The sequence below is a fragment of the Melopsittacus undulatus genome, chromosome 7 (genome assembly GCF_012275295.1).
Source record: "Melopsittacus undulatus isolate bMelUnd1 chromosome 7, bMelUnd1.mat.Z, whole genome shotgun sequence".
Classification (NCBI taxonomy): Eukaryota; Metazoa; Chordata; class Aves; order Psittaciformes; family Psittaculidae; genus Melopsittacus; species Melopsittacus undulatus.
Genome location: NC_047533.1, coordinates 6,189,813 through 6,210,584, shown reverse-complemented (window position 1 = coordinate 6,210,584; position 20,772 = coordinate 6,189,813). Strand labels below are relative to the sequence as shown.

At 47.9% G+C, this 20,772-nt stretch overlaps 1 protein-coding gene across 5 annotated transcripts; it reads right to left on the bottom strand.

Moving 5' to 3' along the window:
* Positions 1-584: 584 nt before the first annotated feature.
* IMMT (inner membrane mitochondrial protein) lies at positions 585-20,711 on the bottom strand. 5 transcript variants are annotated; one of them, XM_034064739.1, is made up of 15 exons: positions 20,556-20,711; positions 13,696-13,772; positions 12,515-12,704; positions 10,871-10,988; positions 10,177-10,257; positions 8,985-9,086; positions 7,772-7,908; positions 6,555-6,658; positions 5,630-5,765; positions 5,106-5,235; positions 4,815-4,829; positions 3,009-3,232; positions 2,259-2,390; positions 1,818-1,947; positions 585-1,550 (listed from the first exon to the last, which is right to left on the bottom strand). In XM_034064739.1, the coding sequence occupies exons 1-15, from the start codon at positions 20,598-20,600 to the stop codon at positions 943-945; spliced, it is 2,229 nt and encodes a 742-aa protein (XP_033920630.1). In that variant the 5' UTR covers positions 20,601-20,711; the 3' UTR covers positions 585-942. The 5 variants fall into 5 exon arrangements, with proteins under 5 accessions (XP_033920630.1, XP_033920631.1, XP_033920632.1 ...); XM_034064740.1 differs by having other exon boundaries at positions 10,177-10,254; XM_034064741.1 differs by lacking the exon at positions 4,815-4,829.
* Positions 20,712-20,772: the final 61 nt, after the last annotated feature.

Genomic DNA, 20,772 nt, shown 5'->3' with positions numbered 1-20,772 from the left:
ACCTGCTTGTCTGCAACTACAGAAGAGCAGGTCTGACAGGAACAGAAGTCCACCAGGGCAAGCAGGTTAAGTTACACTTACCTAAGCCTATATTCCTACATGGATTTTTTTTGCAGCTGTATAAATGATCAGATGGATCAGATCTATAATCTTGTTTCTTTAAAGATTCAAAAATGAGCTTCTCCAGGCCATGAAGGAAGGCTGCTCATCATAAAATCCCAGACTGGTTGGAGTTGGAAGGGACCTTAAAGCTCATCCAGTTCCAACCCCTGCCACAGGCAGGGACACCTTCCACTGGAGCAGCTGCTCCAAGCCCCTGTGTCCAACCTGGCCTTGAGCACTGCCAGGGATGGGGCAGCCACAGCTTCTCCGGGCACCCTGTGCCAGCGCCTCAGCACCCTCACAGGGAACAGCTTCTGCCTAAGAGCTCAGCTCAGTCTCCCCTCTCTTGGGCAGGTTCAAGCCATTCCCCTTGTCCCATCCCTACAGGCTCTTGTCCAAAGCCCCTCTCCAGGTTTCTTCTAGGTCCCTTTAGGCACTGGAAGGCTATATTTGACATTGACACAGGAGACTGAACAGCAGGAGAAAGTCGTTGGAAGTCTGGTTTTATTGAGCTGACAAAGTGGCAAATAGTTAATGGCAGGTTACAAACATTTTTTTGGTTGACCACAAGCCTGCTTGGTAAGATGGGGAAGAAACAAAACTCTTACACCAATTGCAGAGAAGCTTCCTGAAGCTGGGTGTCAGGAAACAACTCCAAACGGAGAAAAATACACCAGGTTGTGAAGTTAAATACAGTGCAAGGAAACAGAGCCTGCACCCGTGCTCTGATTTCACACCTCCAGCCCCTGCCAGCGGCTTGCTTTGCAACCCTTAGGAGACGATGCCATTTCTTCCCAGCACATTCCACCACGGAACCACCTCCAACGCCACAATCCTGCCTCACTGCACTTGAGTTGTTCCCAGCCCCACGGCGCTGGCGTACGCTGTCAAGATCTCCACGATCTGCTTTGTTTCCAGGGTCATGCGAGCCTCGGTGAGCCAGTCATGGGCCACCCTCCGTGACTCCCCTCTCAGCTGGTTGACAAACTTGGCCGCCAGCTCCAGGTCTCCATGCTCGATGCAGTAGGAAGCGTAAGACAGTAACTTGAAGGTGTCGAGGTCGTCGGGGCTGAGCTCTGCAGGCGGCTTCAGCTGCTGAGGGTGAAAGACAAGCAGGGACTGCAGGTAGGACAGGAAGTACTGGTACAAGCTGTTTCTGGTCTCATCGATCATAGCCACCCGTTTGGCCAGTTTTTGGACCGTGTGGAAGCGCGCTCTGAGGGCCTCTTCACTGTAGACTCCCCGAGTCAGGGACTCCTGCGGGAGAGCTGCTGTTAAGGCTTCGGTGAACGCGTTGTCAGCACAACTGGCTTTGATGGCCTTCACTGCGCTCTCCAGGGGTTCTGTGGGACTGTCCCCAGAGGCTGTTTTCATGCAGTATTTGAGTGCTTCCACAGAGAGCCACAGCTGATGGGCCTTCCTGGCCTCCTCCTCTGCCACTGCGTGACCTGCAATGGAAGCCAAGTACGGGATGCTCAGTTGGGTACACACATATGGGAAGTTCTGAACATGAGCAGCAAAAGCCACCTCTAAACACTCTGCTTTGACAAGCAGCCACCTCCTCCACACTTGCTCCTAAATCTGATCCCTAATTCAGGATCAGAACAAGACAACAGCTCTGTGGAATCATTCAGCAATGTGGCAAAAACAAGACCACAAGTTATGTGCCCAAGCCACAACTTTAGCCCTTAAAGAAAGGTGATTTTAGTGCTCACTCTCGACTGCTTGCTCAATTCCCTTCAGCCTGGCGAAGGCAGTGTTGATGTCCATGGTGAAGTTGTCGAGCTGCTCCTGATTAAGGCGTCTGAACTGTATTTCTTGTTCACTGAGTTTCTCTGCTAAGTTCTGAAACAGAGCAAGACACATGGATCAGACCAGAAACAGCCACTTCATTACAGGCACCTGATTTTTAAGAGGTGTTTCTACAAAGCTCTTGTCCCTGCTAGGGACAACGCATATAGTAAATACAATAGACCAGTGAGAAGCCTTACTAGGGTGAATTTAATTGTTATTGCACTTGGAACTACACAGAGTTTATCATCTATGGTAAAATCTTTACAGACCTTGCCCGAAGTCCATCTCCAGTATTCTCGTAGGGCCCCTTTAGGCGTATGAGGGCTATCCCCGTGATTCCCTTAGGGACTCTTCTCCCTTACCTGCTCAAATTCCACCTTCAGGTCCTGCTCCTGGATCCTCAGAACGTCCCTGATGTGGTCTGTGTGCGCAGCCGCCTGCCGCCGGAGCTGTGTCCGCATTTCACCCTCCATCACCTCGCGCACTTCTTCGATCTGCACACACAAGAGGCTGTTAGGACACTGGTAGCTTCCAACTGCTTGTCACAGGTGGTGATTTCCCCAGCATCAGTGATTACCCATGGGGTATTTTGTACAAGAGGCATTGACAGGGCCCATGTTTCGTCTTAAGAGCTGCTGAGGTCCAGTTCTATGGCTGAGCCCTTTCCTGTTCAAAAACAGCTTCACAATCCCCTAACGCCAGTAACTGGTGGTTACTCACCAGGCACTTACAGTGATTTACCCAAAGAAAGGTTTATTTCATGCTGTCTGTATTTATCATAGACTGGTTTGGGTTGGAAGGGTCCTTAAAGCTCATCCAGCTCCAACCCCTGCCACGGGCAGGGACCCCTTCCACTGGAGCAGCTGCTCCAAGACCCTGTGTCCAACCTGGCCTTGAACACTGCCAGGGATGGGGCAGCCACAGCTTCTCTGGGCACCCTGTGCCAGCGCCTCAGCACCCTCACAGGGAAGAGCTTCTGCCTAAGAGCTCATCTCAGTCTCCCCTCGGGCAGGTTAAAGCCATTCCCCTTGTCCTGTCCCTACAGGCCCTTGTCCAAAGCCCCTCTCCAGGTTACATGTAGCCCCTTCAGGCACTTTAGGAGGCTGCTTTACCTTCCTCTCCTGTTCCAGTTCAATCTCACTCTTGTGATGCTCCAGCGCTTTGGCCACAGCTGCCTCAAATGATTTTTTATCTTCAAGTTTCTGCTTCTCCAGGGCCAGCTCGATGTGCTGCTGCTCCCTTACCCGCTGCTCTGCCAGCTGCTTGTTCAACTGGTCGATGCGGCGATGGGCATGTGCAATGAGAGAGTTCAAGTCGTCTGTTGATAACTGGTCAGCTAAAGAACACACAGGGTGTTAGGGAAGGTCTGCAGGGAAGTGGCTGCTGTGGTGCTTTGCCCACCCCCCCCTTGAGTACTCTGAGGCTCTATGTGGTTGGCCAGTGAGCATCTTTTATGGGGATCCCATAGCACTTCAAGCCTCTGGCCTGTGCTAATGCCCACCCAGCACTGCTCTGAACCCACCTACAGGGAAGGACTTCCAATCTAGGAGAGAAATCACAGCATGGTTTGTGTTGGAAGGGACTTTAAAGCTCACCCAGTTCCAACCCCTGCCACAGACAGGGACACCTTCCACTGGAGCAGCTGCTCCAAGCACCTGTGTCCAACCTGGCCTTGAGCACTGCCAGGGATGGGGCAGCCACAGCTTCTCTGGGCACCCTGTGCCAGCCTCAGCACCTTCACAGGGAAGAGCTTCTGCCTAAGAGCTCAGCTCAGTCTCCCCTCTCTTGGGCAGGTTCAAGCCATTCCCCTTGGCCTGTCCCTACAGACCCTTGTCCCAAGCCCCTCTCCAGGTTTCCTGCAGCCCCTTTAGGCACTGGAGCTGCTCTAAGGTCTCCCCTTAAGGAGCCTTCTCTTGTCCAGGCTGAACCAGCCCAGCTCTCTCAGCCCATTTCCATAGGCCACTGAGTACTGATACCTCCAGCTTGCTCCAATCTTATAGACATTAGATCCAGAAAACACTGAATTAATTGTGAGAGCAGCCAGTCCTCCAGACCAGCAGTTCCCAATCACATTTCTTACCCCAATCTTTACTTTCCAGGTTTGGCTACTCAAAGAGCTGTAGGGGTCACAACCACATTGCATTTACTAGCAAGTTTGCTATTTTGCTGCCTGGAGAGGAGGAGGACACAGGTGACACCTGCAGCATCTCATGACCTGAGATTTGGGGACCTGAGAGTTGCCCAGGCTCTGTAAAATGCTGCAGCTCACTTTGCACTGGCTGCCAGTACCGTTTTCCATGCAGGACTACTCAGGAATGCCTGCCTGCAGGGTCTGAAGCACATGAAATTCCACAGTGCTTCAGTCACCCTGCTGCTGAGTGCTGGGGAGAGGACTGGCACAGGAGGGCTCGGTACAGTGGTGCTCAGCAGGGAAGCTGAGCAGCAGCACTAAGGTCAGTGCTGAACTTACACTGTTACAATGGGGCTTTACTGCACTCCAGATTTGAATTACATTTCTTTGATTAAAAGAATATAAATAATAATCAAGCTCAGAATCAAAGGGTTAATCAGAACTAAAACCAGCTGTGAAGATGAAATCTGGAGAATCAAACTGGCTTCAAATGAAACTGATCTGGGTTTGGTGGCCCAGCTCAGAGCAGCCCTAGTACTGAGATGTTGTGGCAGGGCTGGCAAGAGCTGCAGTATCCAGCATCTCTGCCACCAGGACTGCTGAGGTGGGCTTCCTCCAGGACAAACACCATCACATTATCAACTAGGATTGGTCTGCAGAGGGTCTGCTTCTCACTGGAATCTCAGCAGCACAAAGATTGGCTTAAATGTAAAGTCACATGCCACATAGATATGAAAAGGGACAGAGAGGAGAGATGACATGCACAAGACAGAACAAGTTTACTCACCTAAGTCAGTTATCTCTGCAACAGAAAGAGGAGAGGTTGGAAAAGTTAATGCACCTTCACTACAACGAGTCAGGCATGCAGAAGTAAAAGAGGAAACAAAGAGCTTATCATCTACAGTGACTTAAACAAGAGTTCAAGTCTCAAGGAATTCAGGAAGAATAATGTAAAAGTGTCTCTATTACAAGATACAGCCCAAACCATCCCAATCACTGAAATCCCCTTTGGAAACCCGAAGATTGATGTTCAACCAAATGAAACATGCACAAAGCAATGGTGCCATCATAAACTTACTTAGCCCCTTCCAGCCAGGCTTAACATCAGGGGTGATGCTGTCAAGCTCTCGCTGAAACTCTTCTCTAGCTGTTGTCACAAGCTCATGATACTGAGCTACAATCTTGGCCTCAGATTGTGCTGCCTGAACCTGTAACAAACCCAAAGGAGAGGGGTTTAGTATTGAAAAGGGAAGCACACAGAATTTAAAGCCAGCCACTGAGTTAGTGGGTAACACCACCAAGTGGGTCATCAGCACACATTGCTCCTGCTCCTTAACCTCACACTAAATTCCTCTTGGAATCAAACAGGAAGAACAAGTTGCCCACAGAAAGGACTGACTCCAGTCAAGCTGCCTGGAGACTCTTTCAGGAGAGAGTTCAAGCTCTCACAAAGATCTTGTCATGGCTGATCACTGGGAGTGCAATCAGCTCTGAGACAGAGTATAGCTGAAACAGGATGGAACTTACTAACCTACCACAGAGGATGTGGGGACAGGAGACCTGCACAAGCTGCCAGGCACTTACAGGCTGTGGAAGCATTACCTTTTTCACCACATTGTCCAAGTCAACTATCATATGACGAAGGTTTTCTTCTGCAGAGGTAATGTGAGATTTGGCTCCTGCAATCTGAGACTTCTTGGCATCCTCGATTACACCTTTCGTCTTCTCTAACTCCTCTCTGAAAAGAGAAGCAGCTGCTAATGATAAATAACATGTACAGTTCTTACAGCATAACCCCAGAGAAAGGTTTACTTCATGCTGTCTGCATTTATCACAGACTGGTTTGGGTTGCAAGGCAGCTTTAAAGCTTCTCCAGTTCCAACCCCTTGCCATGAGCAGGGACACCTTCCACTGGAGCAGCTGCTCCAAGCCCCTGTGTCCAACCTGGCCTTGAACACTGCCAGGGATGGGGCAGCCACAGCTTCTCTGGGCACCCTGTGCCAGAGCCTCAGCACCCTCACAGGGAAGAATTTCTTCCTTATATCTAATCTAAATCTATTCAGATTAAAGCCATTCCCCCTTGCCTTACCACTCCATGCCCTTATAATAAGTTTAATATTGACCAAATTATCCAAGAATAACAGTAAAAGGATTGTGGATTATTGTTAATCTTATTTGAACTTACCACCACTAGATACAAGCACTAAGGGGATAAACAAGTTCTTAAACCAGAATAGGACTGTTTCAGACTCCTGGGTACAGTGAGGACTGTGTGCACAGGCACCCAAGGTAATGGTACAACCATCGATTAGAGAAAGGAGGGGTGACAAAGGCAAACAATCAGGTGTACACACTGCAAACTGACATGTTCATTAGTGTACGGAAGCTGGTTTTGATTTGGCACAAACACATCAGTGTGACTGCATCAGTGACTGCATCCTTTCTAGAAACTCACTGGGTGTCTCCCAGCCCTCACATGGACAATACTATCTTACTATTCAATGAGCCTTAAAACCCAGCAACTCACTTGGCTTTTAGAAGGGCATCAGCAGCTTCATCCACAGCTCTCCTCCGATCCTTCAGTGCTTCCTCCAGCGTGCGCCATTGAGAGGACTTTTTCTCCCCAGCATCCTAAGAAGCAGATTCCTAATCAGGGTCATTGCAATCCCTTAGTAAGAGAGTTATCAAAACGAAGTCTGTAGAGATTTAGACTCATAGAATGGTTTGGGTTGGAAAGGACCCTAAGATCACCCAGTTCCAACCTCCTGCCATGGGGCAGGGATGTCTCACACTAGACCAGATTGCCCAAGGCTCTGTCCAACCTGGTCTTCATTCACACACTGCTACAAATTCCACTTCTTGCTACAGATTTCATTCAACCTGAGCAATTTCCTTGTGTTTTACCAACAGCACAGCTGGAAGCTTTAGGAATTATTCTTGTCTTCCAACGTTTTAGTTTGGGTTTGCTGGGTTCCTCACCTGATCAACAGCCGTTTGTACAGGCAGAAAAGTCTGTGTGGATCACTATGGTGCCACAATGGTTCATAGGGAATACCTGCATGTATTAATGTACTCTAGTACCTAAACACTGCTTTTAAGCTTAACACTTAAAGCATCATGATACTTTTAAGTTGCTTAATGTTAAAGTAAGCTTAACACTTAAGCTTGAGAGCAAACTCTTAAGACATTTGTTTTACTAACCACTAGATTAAATCTTGTGTGTGTTTAGTTGCCCATATGCTAAATGATATCCTCTGATCCAGAACTCAATAGGCAGCAGCAGTTCCCCATAAGTATTAGGTTTGTTCCAGCACTGGCACACCAGAACCACAAATGCCATCACTCATACACCATCTACTCATTTCCAGGCAAGAAACAAAGAGCCCAGCAAGACTTGGTAAGGGGAAGAGCTTGACAGAATTAGCAGGGTGGACAGCATGATACCTTCATTGGACCTGAGTAAAAGAAGGGGCTTAGGAATTAAAATACAATGTGAATACTTGCAAGCAGAAAAGTGCAAGTTAATACATTGATAAAGGGAAATAAAGGAGTTGGGGGGAAAAAGATAATTCAAAAGCAAACCCACCTTATTCACAAGTGCAAAGATGAGTTAAAACAGTGGTAACAGTGAAGACATTGCAAGAAAAGCTTCCAACTTCAGTTTTAGTTATGAGATCAAAGGTTGTTGGGGGGGGTTTCTTTCAGTGTGTTCAGAAAAAGAAGAACAATATTGTTCCAGTTTACCTCAGAATTGTCCATGGCCTCCTTCAGTATCTGGGAATGGGCATTCACTGCTTGCACAGCAGACTCCTGGGCAGTAATGGCCTGAAGGGTTACACGAGCTGTTGCACTTAGAGCTCCTTCAAGAGTTGCTGCAAGGGCTGGAAAACCATGCATTAAGTCAATTAAACTATAAAGAGTTTCAGAATCAGAGAAATGACACCTCACATCCTCTGTGCCTCCTTATGCTATTTTCTATGGCCCAAAAGAGTTCAGTTCAGAACTACAATAGAGCCTGCAGAAGAAGAGTCATAGAATCATAGAATAGTTAGGATTGGAAAGGACATCAAGATCATCTAGTTCCAACCCCCTTGCGTCACCAAACACACTTCCTACTTAGGAAGGGAGCTCTAAGGTGCAAGTCTGCACTTACAGCAATGAAATTCCTCCGTGGAAAACCTCCACCATGTTTTTGCACAGGGGTGCATTTAATCCAAGAGGTGTATCCCACCAAACAGAGAGAGGCTGAGCCAAAAGAAAAGAAGCTGAAAGGGTATCTTAAGTGATGCCTTCCACATCTCAAGAGGTGTTACAGAAAAACCTGAACCAGGCATCTCAGAGGTGCCCAGAGAAATGGAGAGGCAACAGATCCACGTGCCAGCAAGAGAAATTAACTGGATGCACCAAGTTCTCCATCTCAAGAAGTGCTGGCAAAGCTGCTCAGGGGGGTGGAACAATCTCTCCTTGGAGAGCTCCAAACCTCCAAGCAGAAGGCCTTGAGCAACCTTCCTGTGGAAGGATCATTATTTATCCTTTTAAAGGGTGCTCCTAGAGAAGTGGATGATGCCCCAAGCCTGTCAGTATTCAAGAGACCTTTGGACAATGCCCTTAAGAACATGCTTAAACTTGGTCAAGCCCTGAAGTGGTCAGGGAGTTGGACTTGGTGATTGTTGTAGGTCCCTTCCAACCAATAGTCTAATCTATTCTAACTTGTTCCAATTCTCCATGCAGGGAGATGGACCTTGGAGATCCATTCCAACCCAAAGTTTTCCATCATTCTCTGACTACCAGCTACTTCTTAGTGAGTGGAAGAAGCTTCAACACCACTCACTCTGCCAACCCAACACAGGGACAACAAAAAGGTGTTGCAATCAGCTTAGAACTCTAAAGCTAAGAGAGTCCAACAATTCTTCTGTCATGTACAATACAGAGAGGAAAACCAACAGCACAGACTCACCTGATATCTTCTCTTGCTCCTCTTTGTCTTGCTGGGCAAGCCGGGCTGCAACTTCTTCTGGTGACCGTTCTTTTATAGCATGGAAACCTTCATGTACTTTGCCTGCTCGGAAGTAAAAGAGAGTTGAGCTTAAGTGGAGAGCCCAAGTTAGCACATGGATTACTTGTAGGGAAGTCACTTTCTTTCCCACACTGATTTTTATCATCAGGATCACTTTATAAATCCGACTTCTGCACAAAGCCATGCTCAAACTACCTCAGGCACTTTTATATCCACAATTAAAGGCCAGGCTCACATCTCCTTAAAAGTAAAGATAGCAGCATGGACACCTCACCTGCATGTGTAGATTTGATGTTGACCAGATACAAAAATACACAAGATTCAAAGGCAAAAGGCAAAGCAAGAAGTGAGAAACATCTGTGGAGCCAAGTTTAACTTTTAAGATGGTATCTTGGGGGTTTTAAGCTCTCTTTCCGCATGCTTAGTGTCCAGTTAAAATAACAAGAGATTAGTGAACAGAATATGGTGAATCACAATTCTATTGTGTTCCTTAGCCTAAGGCTATGTAAGAGTGAGCATTCACATAAGTAATTCAAGACCAACAGCAAGTCTGTATCTGTATTGAGGAGACAGCCCAGACCTCTCAGACTCAGGCTGCAACAAAAACCATCAGGTTACCTTCTAATAACGCTGATGCTAACTCTGAAGAATGTATTTACTTATTGCTGCCACACTTGTTATGAGATGTGTTCATACATAAAGGAATTAATATAATCCCCATCTCAAAGAGACTATGATAGAGAAGCTGGTGTTTCTTGCTGAGTTAAGCAATGTTCTTCAGTTGCTTCACTTGGCCCTGGGCAGAACATGCTTTTCTGAACAGCAATCAGAAAGCCACAAAGAGCACAGGCAAACTGGACTATGCAAGTTCCAGTTCAGCACAAAGGCTTCCCTCTTGTGTTCACACCTATACCTGTCCCAGGTATCACTCTCAGCTTCTTAGTATGCTAAAACTCCATTAACAGATGATGGAAGTTCCCTTTTGCAAGAGGCACAAAGGATCCTTGAAAAACAAAGAATCCTTTAAAAAAGCCTTTAAAAACTAACAAATACCAAGACAGGAGTAAGAGTTTATGCACTTGAAGCTATAGGATTTGGGGTTTATCCATCATATTCACATGATCTTTTTCACCTTCTTCAGTCTGTATCCCAGGAGCTGGCACGGACACAGCTACCCCTGTTGCAGAGATGATCTGTGCTGCAGCCTTGCCTGCTGTTAAACAAAGTTAGAGAACAAAACCACCCAGTAGATGTGTGTTAGAATGTTAAGAACACGGATATAAGACTTCAGGTTTTTTTTCCTCTAAAAACATTCTTTTGGACACTGATATTAGTATTTCCAGAGAACTTCCTGGGGATGCAGCAACCAAGTATTACACATACACACACACATGCAGCCATGAAATGTACAATGATGCCAAAACAGCTCCTCTCTAAACCAATCCCATTTGATCTGGTTTTACAGTAGCTCAGTCATTATCCAAATGAAAGCTCCTTGTGCTTGCAAGCAGAGGTAAATGGCCTCAGCACCCAAAGTGATCGTCCTGCCGAGTCTCATATCTAAAGTATGCAGGACAGTCAATGTTTATCTCACATTCCAAATAGTCTATAAAGTAAATTAAGAAACAAAATAGTAGGAAAAAATGAATTTAAAGCCATTTTAGGCAAATTTCCTTATGACTGGAAAGAAAATAACATTAATTCTCAGAAATGAGAGCATGCTCATCATCCACCATTCCAAAGGACTATCTTAATCTCCCCTAGCACGTATGACACAGACCATTAGGATCTTTTGCTTCTCTATACACGATACTGTGTAACTTTACCTTCTTTTTCCTCTGAAGGAGCAGCAACCTCTGTTTTGCTGATGTGGGATTTAGCAGGCTGTTTGGACTCTTTCATTACTTCTGCTACAGATGAGATCTTCAGTGGACCTTGCTGTATCTTGAAAAATCAAAACCAAGAGACCCCATCAGTTTCCCAAGCAGCTTGTGTGGCACTGCTTCCATTAGAATGGGAAAGCACATTTCCATGTCTAGATGACTGTAGCATAAATCTAAGCTTTAAGGTATATATAAGAACAGTAGCAAGGCTGTGTCATTTCTTGCCTTGATTTTTAATGCAGGAAGAATCTTTACAACTTCCGCCTCTGGAAAACTGAAGGGACAGCAGTGGCACAGGTTTCTCTATAAATATTTATTAAGGTATGAATAAAAAGCAGGTAATTTCCTGCCTCAAGTGTTCCAAACACCTCTGAGTCTTTTGAGCACTACAGGTAACACAGAAACTATAAAAATCACACACACAAAAGTCTGAAACTACTCCAGAATGCAGATTTAAATGATTTAGTCTATATAAGCATATCTTAAACTAATTCAGTTGACACTTCTCCTTTTCATTTCAAACCTCTGCAGCATTTGTTGTCACAACAAGCGAGGCCATCAGTCTGCCCTACCCAGCTTCAGCTCTTTAGGTGAGTGCTCCAACAGCCTGCCCCTCAACTGTCAAGCTTTGCCCCCCAACACTTCTGGCAGTCATCCTGATCAGTTTCTAGGCAATTCCTTCTGAAGCTCAGTGGAAAAGATAGGAATTGTTATTGCTCAAGCTATTGTATAGCTCAAGATGTGCTTTAATTAAAGAACAAACATGGTGATTTGGTCTGGGTATCACTGAATGATGCCACAGGGATTGACAGGCATGAAAGGAATCAGATTTGCATGATTTCACTGCCTGCCCTTTGAAAGGATTCAGATGCTCATGTTCAGGGCAGGCAAACACTCAAGAAAAGAGTACTGCAAGGTTTTATGATATTAATCCTTTAATATCCATTACTCAAAGCCATTAGGAATAAAGAAAAGCATTTGAGTTAGAGCCATGACTGCGCAGGTGATGACTTTGTCAGCCAGCAAAATCTACTAGTGCCTGGGAGGCAGGAAGAGCTTGGGTGAGCACAAGGGTGTCTAAAGGCAGAAGAGAGGCAGTTTTGGTGAACTGACCTTCTCCTCTTCATTAGAAACAGCTTTCTTAAATTCCAATTTAATAACTTCTGCGTTTCTTGCAGGTCAAATGGCTTCTGGAAGCTCAGGACAACCACAGCAGAGCAGCTCTTCAGCATTCTTGGATAACTGAGAAGTGTTTGCTTTCAGATGCAGGAACACAGAACCTTCCAGATTCAATTTCCAGAAGGCAGCATCAGGTTCCCCCTTTCCCATGTTCATGCCACTAAGATTTCAAAGGATGATGCTTACGCATGGCTCTGTACCACTCAAATCTTTACTCATTCCAGCATGTTTTCAGTCCTCTTTAAAGTTAAGTTCAGCTCACAATAAGAGTTTTCTAATCCTGCTCCATCACTAACTACACTGAGCCTCTAGGAAAACAGTTAAATTCTAGCACACCACCTACCCCTCTCTCTGCACACTGTATGCCTAAGCAGAGCAGCTATTCAGTTAGGAATGGGAAACACTTACTGGTTTCTTTGGCAGCGGTGTGCTGTAAGGTGCAGGACCAAGTGCCATCTCAAAGAGTTTATCTGAGTAGGGAATGGCCTTCTCGACGCTCTCCCGGAATTGGGAATCATAGCTGGCGTACAGGACGGTCCCCCCCACGCCTCCACCCACAAACAGGATACCAGCACCAATGATTTTACCTACAGAAACACTGAGGGGGAAAGAAGAGTCAAAGTTATCGATTGTATTAGTGAGAGTGATGTAAAATGTATTATATGACAAACACCAATCAGTGTTTGAGACTTCAGCTTCCAGCTGAGGACAACCACTCTGTTCTTGCCAATAAACCCAGCGCCCACTTTAAGCTGCTTTCAGCACCAGCAAATCCATACTGGTTCATGACAAACCTAAAGGCAGGATGGGAGCTCACAACCTTCCTTGTAACTATTGATCATCCTGAGGAGCGTCATTTAAATTTGACTGAATCAAACAAGGAAGACACAAAACTATGAGAATAAAAGTTACTCAACCACAAGTCTCACTGCTACCAGTTTGCTCCCATGTGAAACTAAGGAGCAGATTCCCTCTTGATCAATGCAACAGAAGAACCAATTTATGGAATCACAGAATTCTTTGGGCTGGAAAGGACCTCCAAAGCTCATCCAGTCCAATCCCCCTGCAATGAGCAGGGACATCTTCAACTAGATCAGGTTGCTCAGAACCACATCCAGCCTGACCTTCAATGTCTCCAGAGATTGTCCATCCACCTCCTCTCTGGGCAACCTGTGCCAGTGTTTTACATTGTAAAGGATTGCTTCCTCACATCCAGCCTGTGTCTTCCCTCTTTAGTTTAAAACCATCACTCCTGATCCTATCACAGCAGGCCCCCTAAAATGTCTGTCCCCCTATTTCTTATGAGCCCCTTTTAAGAACTGAAATGCCACAATAAGGTCTCCCTGAAGCCTTCTCCCAGCTGAATAACATCAGCTCTCTCAGCCTGCCTCCATAGGGCAGACACTCCATCCCTCTGACCATTTTTGTGGCCCTCCTCTGGATACTCTCCATCAGATCCATGTCTTCCCTGTACTGATGACTCCAGAGCTGGATGCAATAATCAAAGTGGGGTCTCACCAGGGCAGGACAGAGGGGCAGAATCACCTCCCCTGACCTTCACATTCCACCCTCCAAATCCCCTTACGTACCCAGACTCTCCTGAGGAGGTGGCATATCCACGGTACAGCTGTAATGGACGGAGTGATGCCCTCTGGCACCGGCTGTTCTGCAAGGGGGAGAGGATACAAGAGTTCAGCAGTGAGCACATTTAGACTCAACAGCAGTATCCCACCAGATGGCCACATCTCACACACCCTCAAAAAGAAAGTAGGAGCTGGAATCAGAGCAGTGATGTTGGACTCTTGTTTTCCCTAAACAAAGCAGAGAGCTTTTACAGTCACAGAATGGTTTAGGTTGGAAAGGACCTTAAGATCATCCAGTTCCAACCCCCTGCCATGGGCAGGGACGCCTCACACTAAACCATGTCACCCAAGGCTCTGTCCAACCTGGCCTTGAACACTGCCAGGGATGGAGCATTCACAACCTCCCTGGGCAACCCATTCCAGTGCCTCACCACCCTTACAGTAAAGAATTTCTTCCCTACATCTGACCTGAACTTCCCCTGTTTCAGTTTTAACCCATCACCCCTTGTCCTGTCACTCCCTGATGAAGAGTCCCTCTCTGGCATCCTTGTAGGCCCCCTTCAGATACTGGAAGGTTGCTCTGAGGTCTCCAATGGTTTCACAGGGACCTTGTAGCTTAAGGGCTTTTTAAGTGGTAATGAGGCATTTTGATAAACAAGGAGGAAAACCAAACCTTACCCCAGCTTAGTTCTGCCCTGATTTTGCCCATTTACATTCCCTACCCAGTACAACTGGGTTAATTCAGATTCTCTTTGTCAATCCCATGACAATCCAACCCCTCGGCTGGCAGCAGAGCTGAGGACAACAACAGCTGTTTAAATATTTAAAACTATTAAAACCTCTATTTAATACTCCCACCTATTTTTATTTCTGAAGACAGACAAGCAGATCTCAAGGGGGCCTACAGGGATGCTGGGGAGGGATTATTCATTAGGGACTGTAGTGATAGGACAAGGGGTAATGGGTTCAAACTTAAACAGCAGAGGTTTAGATTGGATATAAGGAAGAAATTCTTTACTGTGAGGGTGCTGAGGCACTGGAATGGGTTGCCCAGGGAGGTTGTGAATGCTCCATCCCTGGCAGTGTTCAAGGCCAGGTTGGATGAAGCCTTGGGTGGTATGGTTTAGTGTGAGGTGTCCCTGCCCATGGCAGGTGGTTGGAACTGGATGATCTTAAGGTCCTTTCCAACCCAAACCATTCTGTGATTCTATCTTGAGCTTCCATACAGAGACCTCCCCTTTAAAAGAACTAATCACAGCTTTCCACATAGACATCAAAGTAGAACATAAATTACTATATGAAGAGTGATATTTTGTTATATTCTACTCAACAAAACCCACATTACCCAAGATTTTTATCTATCTCCCTTATATCTGAACACTCAGATGTACCAGAAAGACCAGTTAAGCTACTATAGCCTACAGAAGGAGAAACACCATCCCCTGTCAGATGTTAGTTCCCACACACATGAATTGCTAAGAGAGAAATCAGGACTCATGGAAAACCCCTCTAAACGCACAAAAAGAACTTTTCCCACGGTTAAAGTATTATGGCAAAGCAGGGAATTTTCCTTTAAATAAAAGGAAAACTGGAAGATGCTTCACTACCAACATAAGCCCCAAAAGGAAGTTTCTCTACTTCCTTTGGCACATGGCAATAAATAACAAGGACAAATCTTGAGCTTTAGGTCCCATCCTTGCCCAACAGCACAGAGAGGAAAGGCAGGAACACTGAATTCTTAAGTTTTTCCAGAGAGGCAGCCAACACATGTTTAATGAGTAACAGGAGCATGGGTACAGCAACAGGAAACGTGCTCCTCTCCCCCCTGAGACCTTCCCGAGCCCTCTCTGGGCTCTGGGGCTGATTTTCTGCATTACAATGGATAGAACAGGCAGCAAAATCATGCATATATTCTGTAATGGATTTGATTGTTAGACTTGATTGCCCCAGCAGCACAAACTGAGGCTTCGCTTGTCCTTCCAAGGGGAACTTCACTACTAAAAGCCTTGGAAATCATCTTGTAATTGACTGCTGGCCGTGCTCCTGCCTCTCAATAGCTCCTCACCATGACACACAGGACAAGCAAAACACTTGAACATTGTGTGTACAGCTCAACCCAATGGAATGAGAAGGGACAAAACCCATTCTTTTCTATTAATCAGATTGAATTTTCAGTCCTTTCCAACACCCTGGGTTTAAGTTATTCTGCCTGATGCTCATCTGGAAACAAACCAATGCTCCCGAACCCCTCAGCAGGCTCTCCAGAAGTTATCCTACAGCAAGAAGGGGTTTAAGGTAACTCATTCCCACATCCTTGCTCAGGCTGGACTTGCCTTCTAGCTGATCCTGAAGGGTGCCACAACCATAACCTTGGTGCCTGGGACAGTTCTCCCCTTTGCATGTTGGCTAAAGCCTCTTCTTACCCCGGTGATGGCAGATACCACCCTGCCCAGTCAGTTCTCCCACCTCCATCAAACACATATGTTCCTGCATCGGGAACAGGCTGTGCTTAGGTAGCTAAGGGGACAGAGGGGGAAATGTGCTTCTGGTACCTCAGCATTTATGCTTTGTATACCAGGAGGGGTTTTTTGGTGGGATTATTTGTTTTAGCGCAGATGCTTTATGGACCTGGTGATGTTTGTGGTCCATCCCAAAAGGGATGTTCTATGATCAGCCACATCCCCATTTATTGTTCATCAAGTTGAGAGGAAGCAAAACGCAGGAGCTGTCTACAATGTTGGACTCTCACACTAGTGTCCATGTAGCAACAGGAGTGAGAACTAAGCCTAAACCCCAACAACTCTTTCCCTCAAGATGCTGCAACAAGCAGAGAGGCTCATGCAGCTGGCCGGGAAGCACCAACCAAAAGTCTTAGGTATCAATGTTTTATGAACCCAAGCTCAAGTCTGATTTCTCTCCATCACATCCAAGTACACTACACCAAAAAAATCACTGACTCATTAAAAATCCTTCGGTTTTAAAGCAGCATTTTCTCTTTTGGCCATCACAAGAATATTGCTTATACTTGCTGTATCACTGTAATTTGGAAACTTACAGCTATTTTGAATAATTTCCAGGACTTCGTCAGGTTTTAAACCCCTGTTATTTATTTGCAATAATAAATCACAATGGATTTGGAAGAAATAGATGGCACATGCTTTGCTATGGCCTGTGAAAGGCTGAAATAACCCTTTGCTGCCCTGCAGAAGACAGAGAAAACCATCTGGATAAAGCCTCACGTAGACACATCCCTGTAGCAAGGGCACTGCAGGGCAGCAGGTGCCATTTTTTCCTCCTCTTCCAGCAGTTCTATGTGCTGTTTGTTTCACCTAACTCCTTGGCTGCTTATTATTTTACATTCATTATCTACTATTATATCACCACAAGAATTACTTCGCAGGGCACATCACACGTTCAATCTCACTCATATTCAGAGCCCCAGTGAACCCAGCATTTCAGGTTGTTCCTTATGCTTCACTTGTAATTTCAAATTACAGAACATAGCATGGTTTGGGTTGGAAGGGATCTTAAAGCTCATCCAGTTCCAACCCCTGCTAGGGGCAGGGACACCTTCCACTGGAGCAGCTGCTCCAAGCCCCTGTGTCCAACCTGGCCTTGAGCACTGCCAGGGATGGGGCAGCCACAGCTTCTCTGGGCACCCTGTGCCAGCGCCTCAGCACCCTCACAGGGAAGAGCTTCTGCCTAAGAGCTCAGCTCAGTCTCCCCTCTCTTGGGCAGGTTCAAGCCATTCCCCTTGGCCTGTCCCTACAGGCCCTTGTCCCAAGCCCCTCTCCAGCTTTCCTGCAGCCCCTTTAGGCACTGGAGCTGCTCTGAGGTTTCCCCTTCAGGAGCCTTCTCTTGTTCAGGCTGCCCCAGCCCAGCTCTCCCAGCCTGGCTCCAAAGCAGAGCTGCTCCAGCTCCCTGAGCATCTTCTAATACCCAGACACAGGACACACCACCCTCTGCATTCATTCAGTTCCAGCTAAACCTCTAACAGTCATAGAATCATAGAATAGTTAGGGTTGGAAAGGACCTTAAGATCATCCAGTTCCAACCCCCCTGCCATGGGCAGGGACACCTCACACTAAACCATATCACCCAAGGCTTCGTCCAACCTGGCCTTGAACACTGCCAGGGATGGAGCATTCACAACCTCCCTGGGCAATCCATTCCACTGCCTCACCACCCTCACAGTAAAGAATTTCTTCCTTATATCCAATCTAAACCTCCCCTGTTTAAGTTTTAACCCGTTACCCCTTGTCCTGTCACTACAGTCCCTAATGAATAGTCCCTCACCAGCATCCTTGTAGGCCCCCTTCAAATACTGGAAGCCGGCTCCAGCATCTTGCCCCAGAGCCTGCACAGAATGAAGCCTGCAAGGCTTGTGCTGTTTTCTGTCACATGGGATTTCTGTACTTAAACAGAATGAGGAAACCAGAAACCTCAGAGGAAGTTTATCATGACAGAGGTCAGGTGGGACAAGGGCATCTGACCACAGAACTCCAATTAATTTCCCGTCATTCAAGACCTCAGTGCGGTATCACACCTTTTACAAAAAGCCTTCTGTTCCTCTCCAAATTAAACCGCAGAAATACGTCAAATAAGGGAAGAAAGGTCCTGACCCATCCTTGCATACGTCTGCAAACAAGGCCAGGTTGGACACAAGGGCTTGGAGCAAGCTGGTCCAGTGGAAGGTGCCCCTGCCCATGGCAGGGGGTTGGAACTGGATGAGCTTCAAGGTCCCTTCCAACCCAAAACCATTCTGTGAGTCTATGAATATGAATAAAAAGAAGCAAAACGTATCAACACCCCTTTCATTGCACAACTTCTCTTGTCCAAACTAAATCTCTGTTGTATTTGGTCTCATCAGGAAATACCAGTGGGGATAAAGGGAAAATACAACACGTGGGTTTTTTAAGTAAGGAAACAACCAGCAAGGACACAGACAACAAACTTCACAATGTGCTGTGGCTTCACTGTCTGCACAGTTCTTCCACACAATGTTTATAGTCCAAAGACACGCTCCCAACCTGCAAAGCACAACACTGGTGTTCCCAGTGCTGTACAGTCATTCCAAACATGTCCTTCTAAAGCCTGAATGCATGCACATAGCCCCAAGAGATAAACATCTGCAAAAGCCTGTTTTCTGTCTTCCCAACTCCCAGCTAAAACATTCCACAGGCCTGCAAACCCAGAGCCTTCCTTTGGTGACCTGCAGCAAAGAACACTCCAGCCTTTAAAAAGCAGTAGAGGAAGCATCAATGGCTGCACTGAAAGAAGCTGAGAGCTTTAAAGCGGTTACCTTTCAGCTACAGTCAGTGGGAACAGACCACACACCTGAGCTGCATGAATAAAGAGTAACAAACACTGGACACAGAATAGAAGATAGCAGAGATCTAATCATATTATTTTTAATCACTGTAACAGACACCTGAAATACAAGTTGGGGCATTTACAGAGGAGCCACCCTCACCTATAAGCTCTTGTAGCTACTTAAAGCTACAGCTGACCCTGAGCATAGAGCTATGGCTCTGCATATATATGCATACTGAAACATAAAAGATGCCAAGTGCTTCTCTTATGGAGCCAGGCTGAGAGAGCTGGGCTGAGGCAGCCTGGACAAGATAAGGCTCCTGAAGGGGAGACCTGAGAGCAGCTCCAGTGCCTAAAGGGGCTGCAGGAAACCTGGAGAGGGGCTTGGGACAAGGGCCTGTAGGGACAGGACAAGGGGAATGGCTTGAACCTGCCCAAGAGAGGGGAGACTGAGATGAGCTCTGAGGCAGAAGCTCTTCCCTGTGAGGGTGCTGAGGCACTGGCACAGGGTGCCCAGAGAAGCTGTGGCTGCCCCATCCCTGGCAGTGCTCAAGGCCAGGCTGGACACAGGGGCTTGGAGCAGCTGCTCCAGTGGAAGGGCGTGTGGCCTGTGGCAGGGGCTTGGGACTGGATGGGCTTTAAAGTCCCTTCCAATCCAACCCACACTGACTCTGTGCCTGCTTCACCAGGGCTCTGTAGTGTATTATCACCCTAATCTCTCCAGGTGCGTGAGGATAGTCCAGGCACTTCATCCCACGGGCACATTTCCTGCTGGCACCGCATATTCCCTCCTCTCCATGCCGCTCTGTGAGGACCGCGCGTTCCCCGTTACAGCTGCTCGGTCCCACAGCCCCCCCACACCTGCAGGCGCCCGTCATCCGTCACCCTCAGCATCCACGGCCGGACCCACCCGGCTCAAACCGGGGCAGGGCTGCGAGGGGCCGGGAGCCGCAGGCGCAAGGGAGGCCTCGGCAGGGAAGGCAAGGTCACGTCCTTCCCGGCCGCCGCCGAGCGGGCCCGAGCGCTCCGACCGCCCGGAACCAGAGGGCTGAGTGCGGCTGCCGAGCCCCGCGGCTCCTCCGGGCTGCGGCCGCTGCTCACCGGCGGGGCCGAGCCCCGGCCAGGCGGGACCCACGGCACCAGGCCCGGCACCGGCCACCCTCACCCCCGCCTCCTACCCCACAGGGCCGCACTCGGTAGGCGGCCGGCGGAGGACTACCAGGACCGGCATGCTTTGCGGGCGGGGAGCCCCTCCGCCCCACGCACTTGTGCCGCAAGGCATGCCGGGGCTCGTAGTAAACACGGCTAAACTGCCCCAAACCCCCGCCCCTCCAAGCAACCGATTGGTTCCCACGGCCGCCCCTCAAACGCGAGCAGCCAATCACAGCGCACCTGTGCGGAATCATTCAGAGCGGACCGAGCCACGATTAGAGGACGCGCCTCATGTGTGTGTCTCCCCTTCCCCCCCGCGGGCAGGCCCAGCCCGGCCGGTCCCGTGAAGCGGGCGGCCAGGCCTCTCCACCCGCAGGGCTCCCCAGAGCTGCCCGGCTCACCTGCGCGGCCACGGCGACGCCCGCTCGCTGACACGCCCGCAGCATGGCCTCGGAGCCGGCGGCGGCCGGGGCGGGCAGCAGGAAGGCGTTGAGCGCGGTGACCGGCAGCGCCTCCAGCCCCCCCCACACCGCAAGGTTCAAGCTTCCGGTGCGGCGGGGGCGTGACCGTGCGTGGCGTTGAGTGACGTGAGGCGTGTCCAATCAGAGCGGAGGGAGC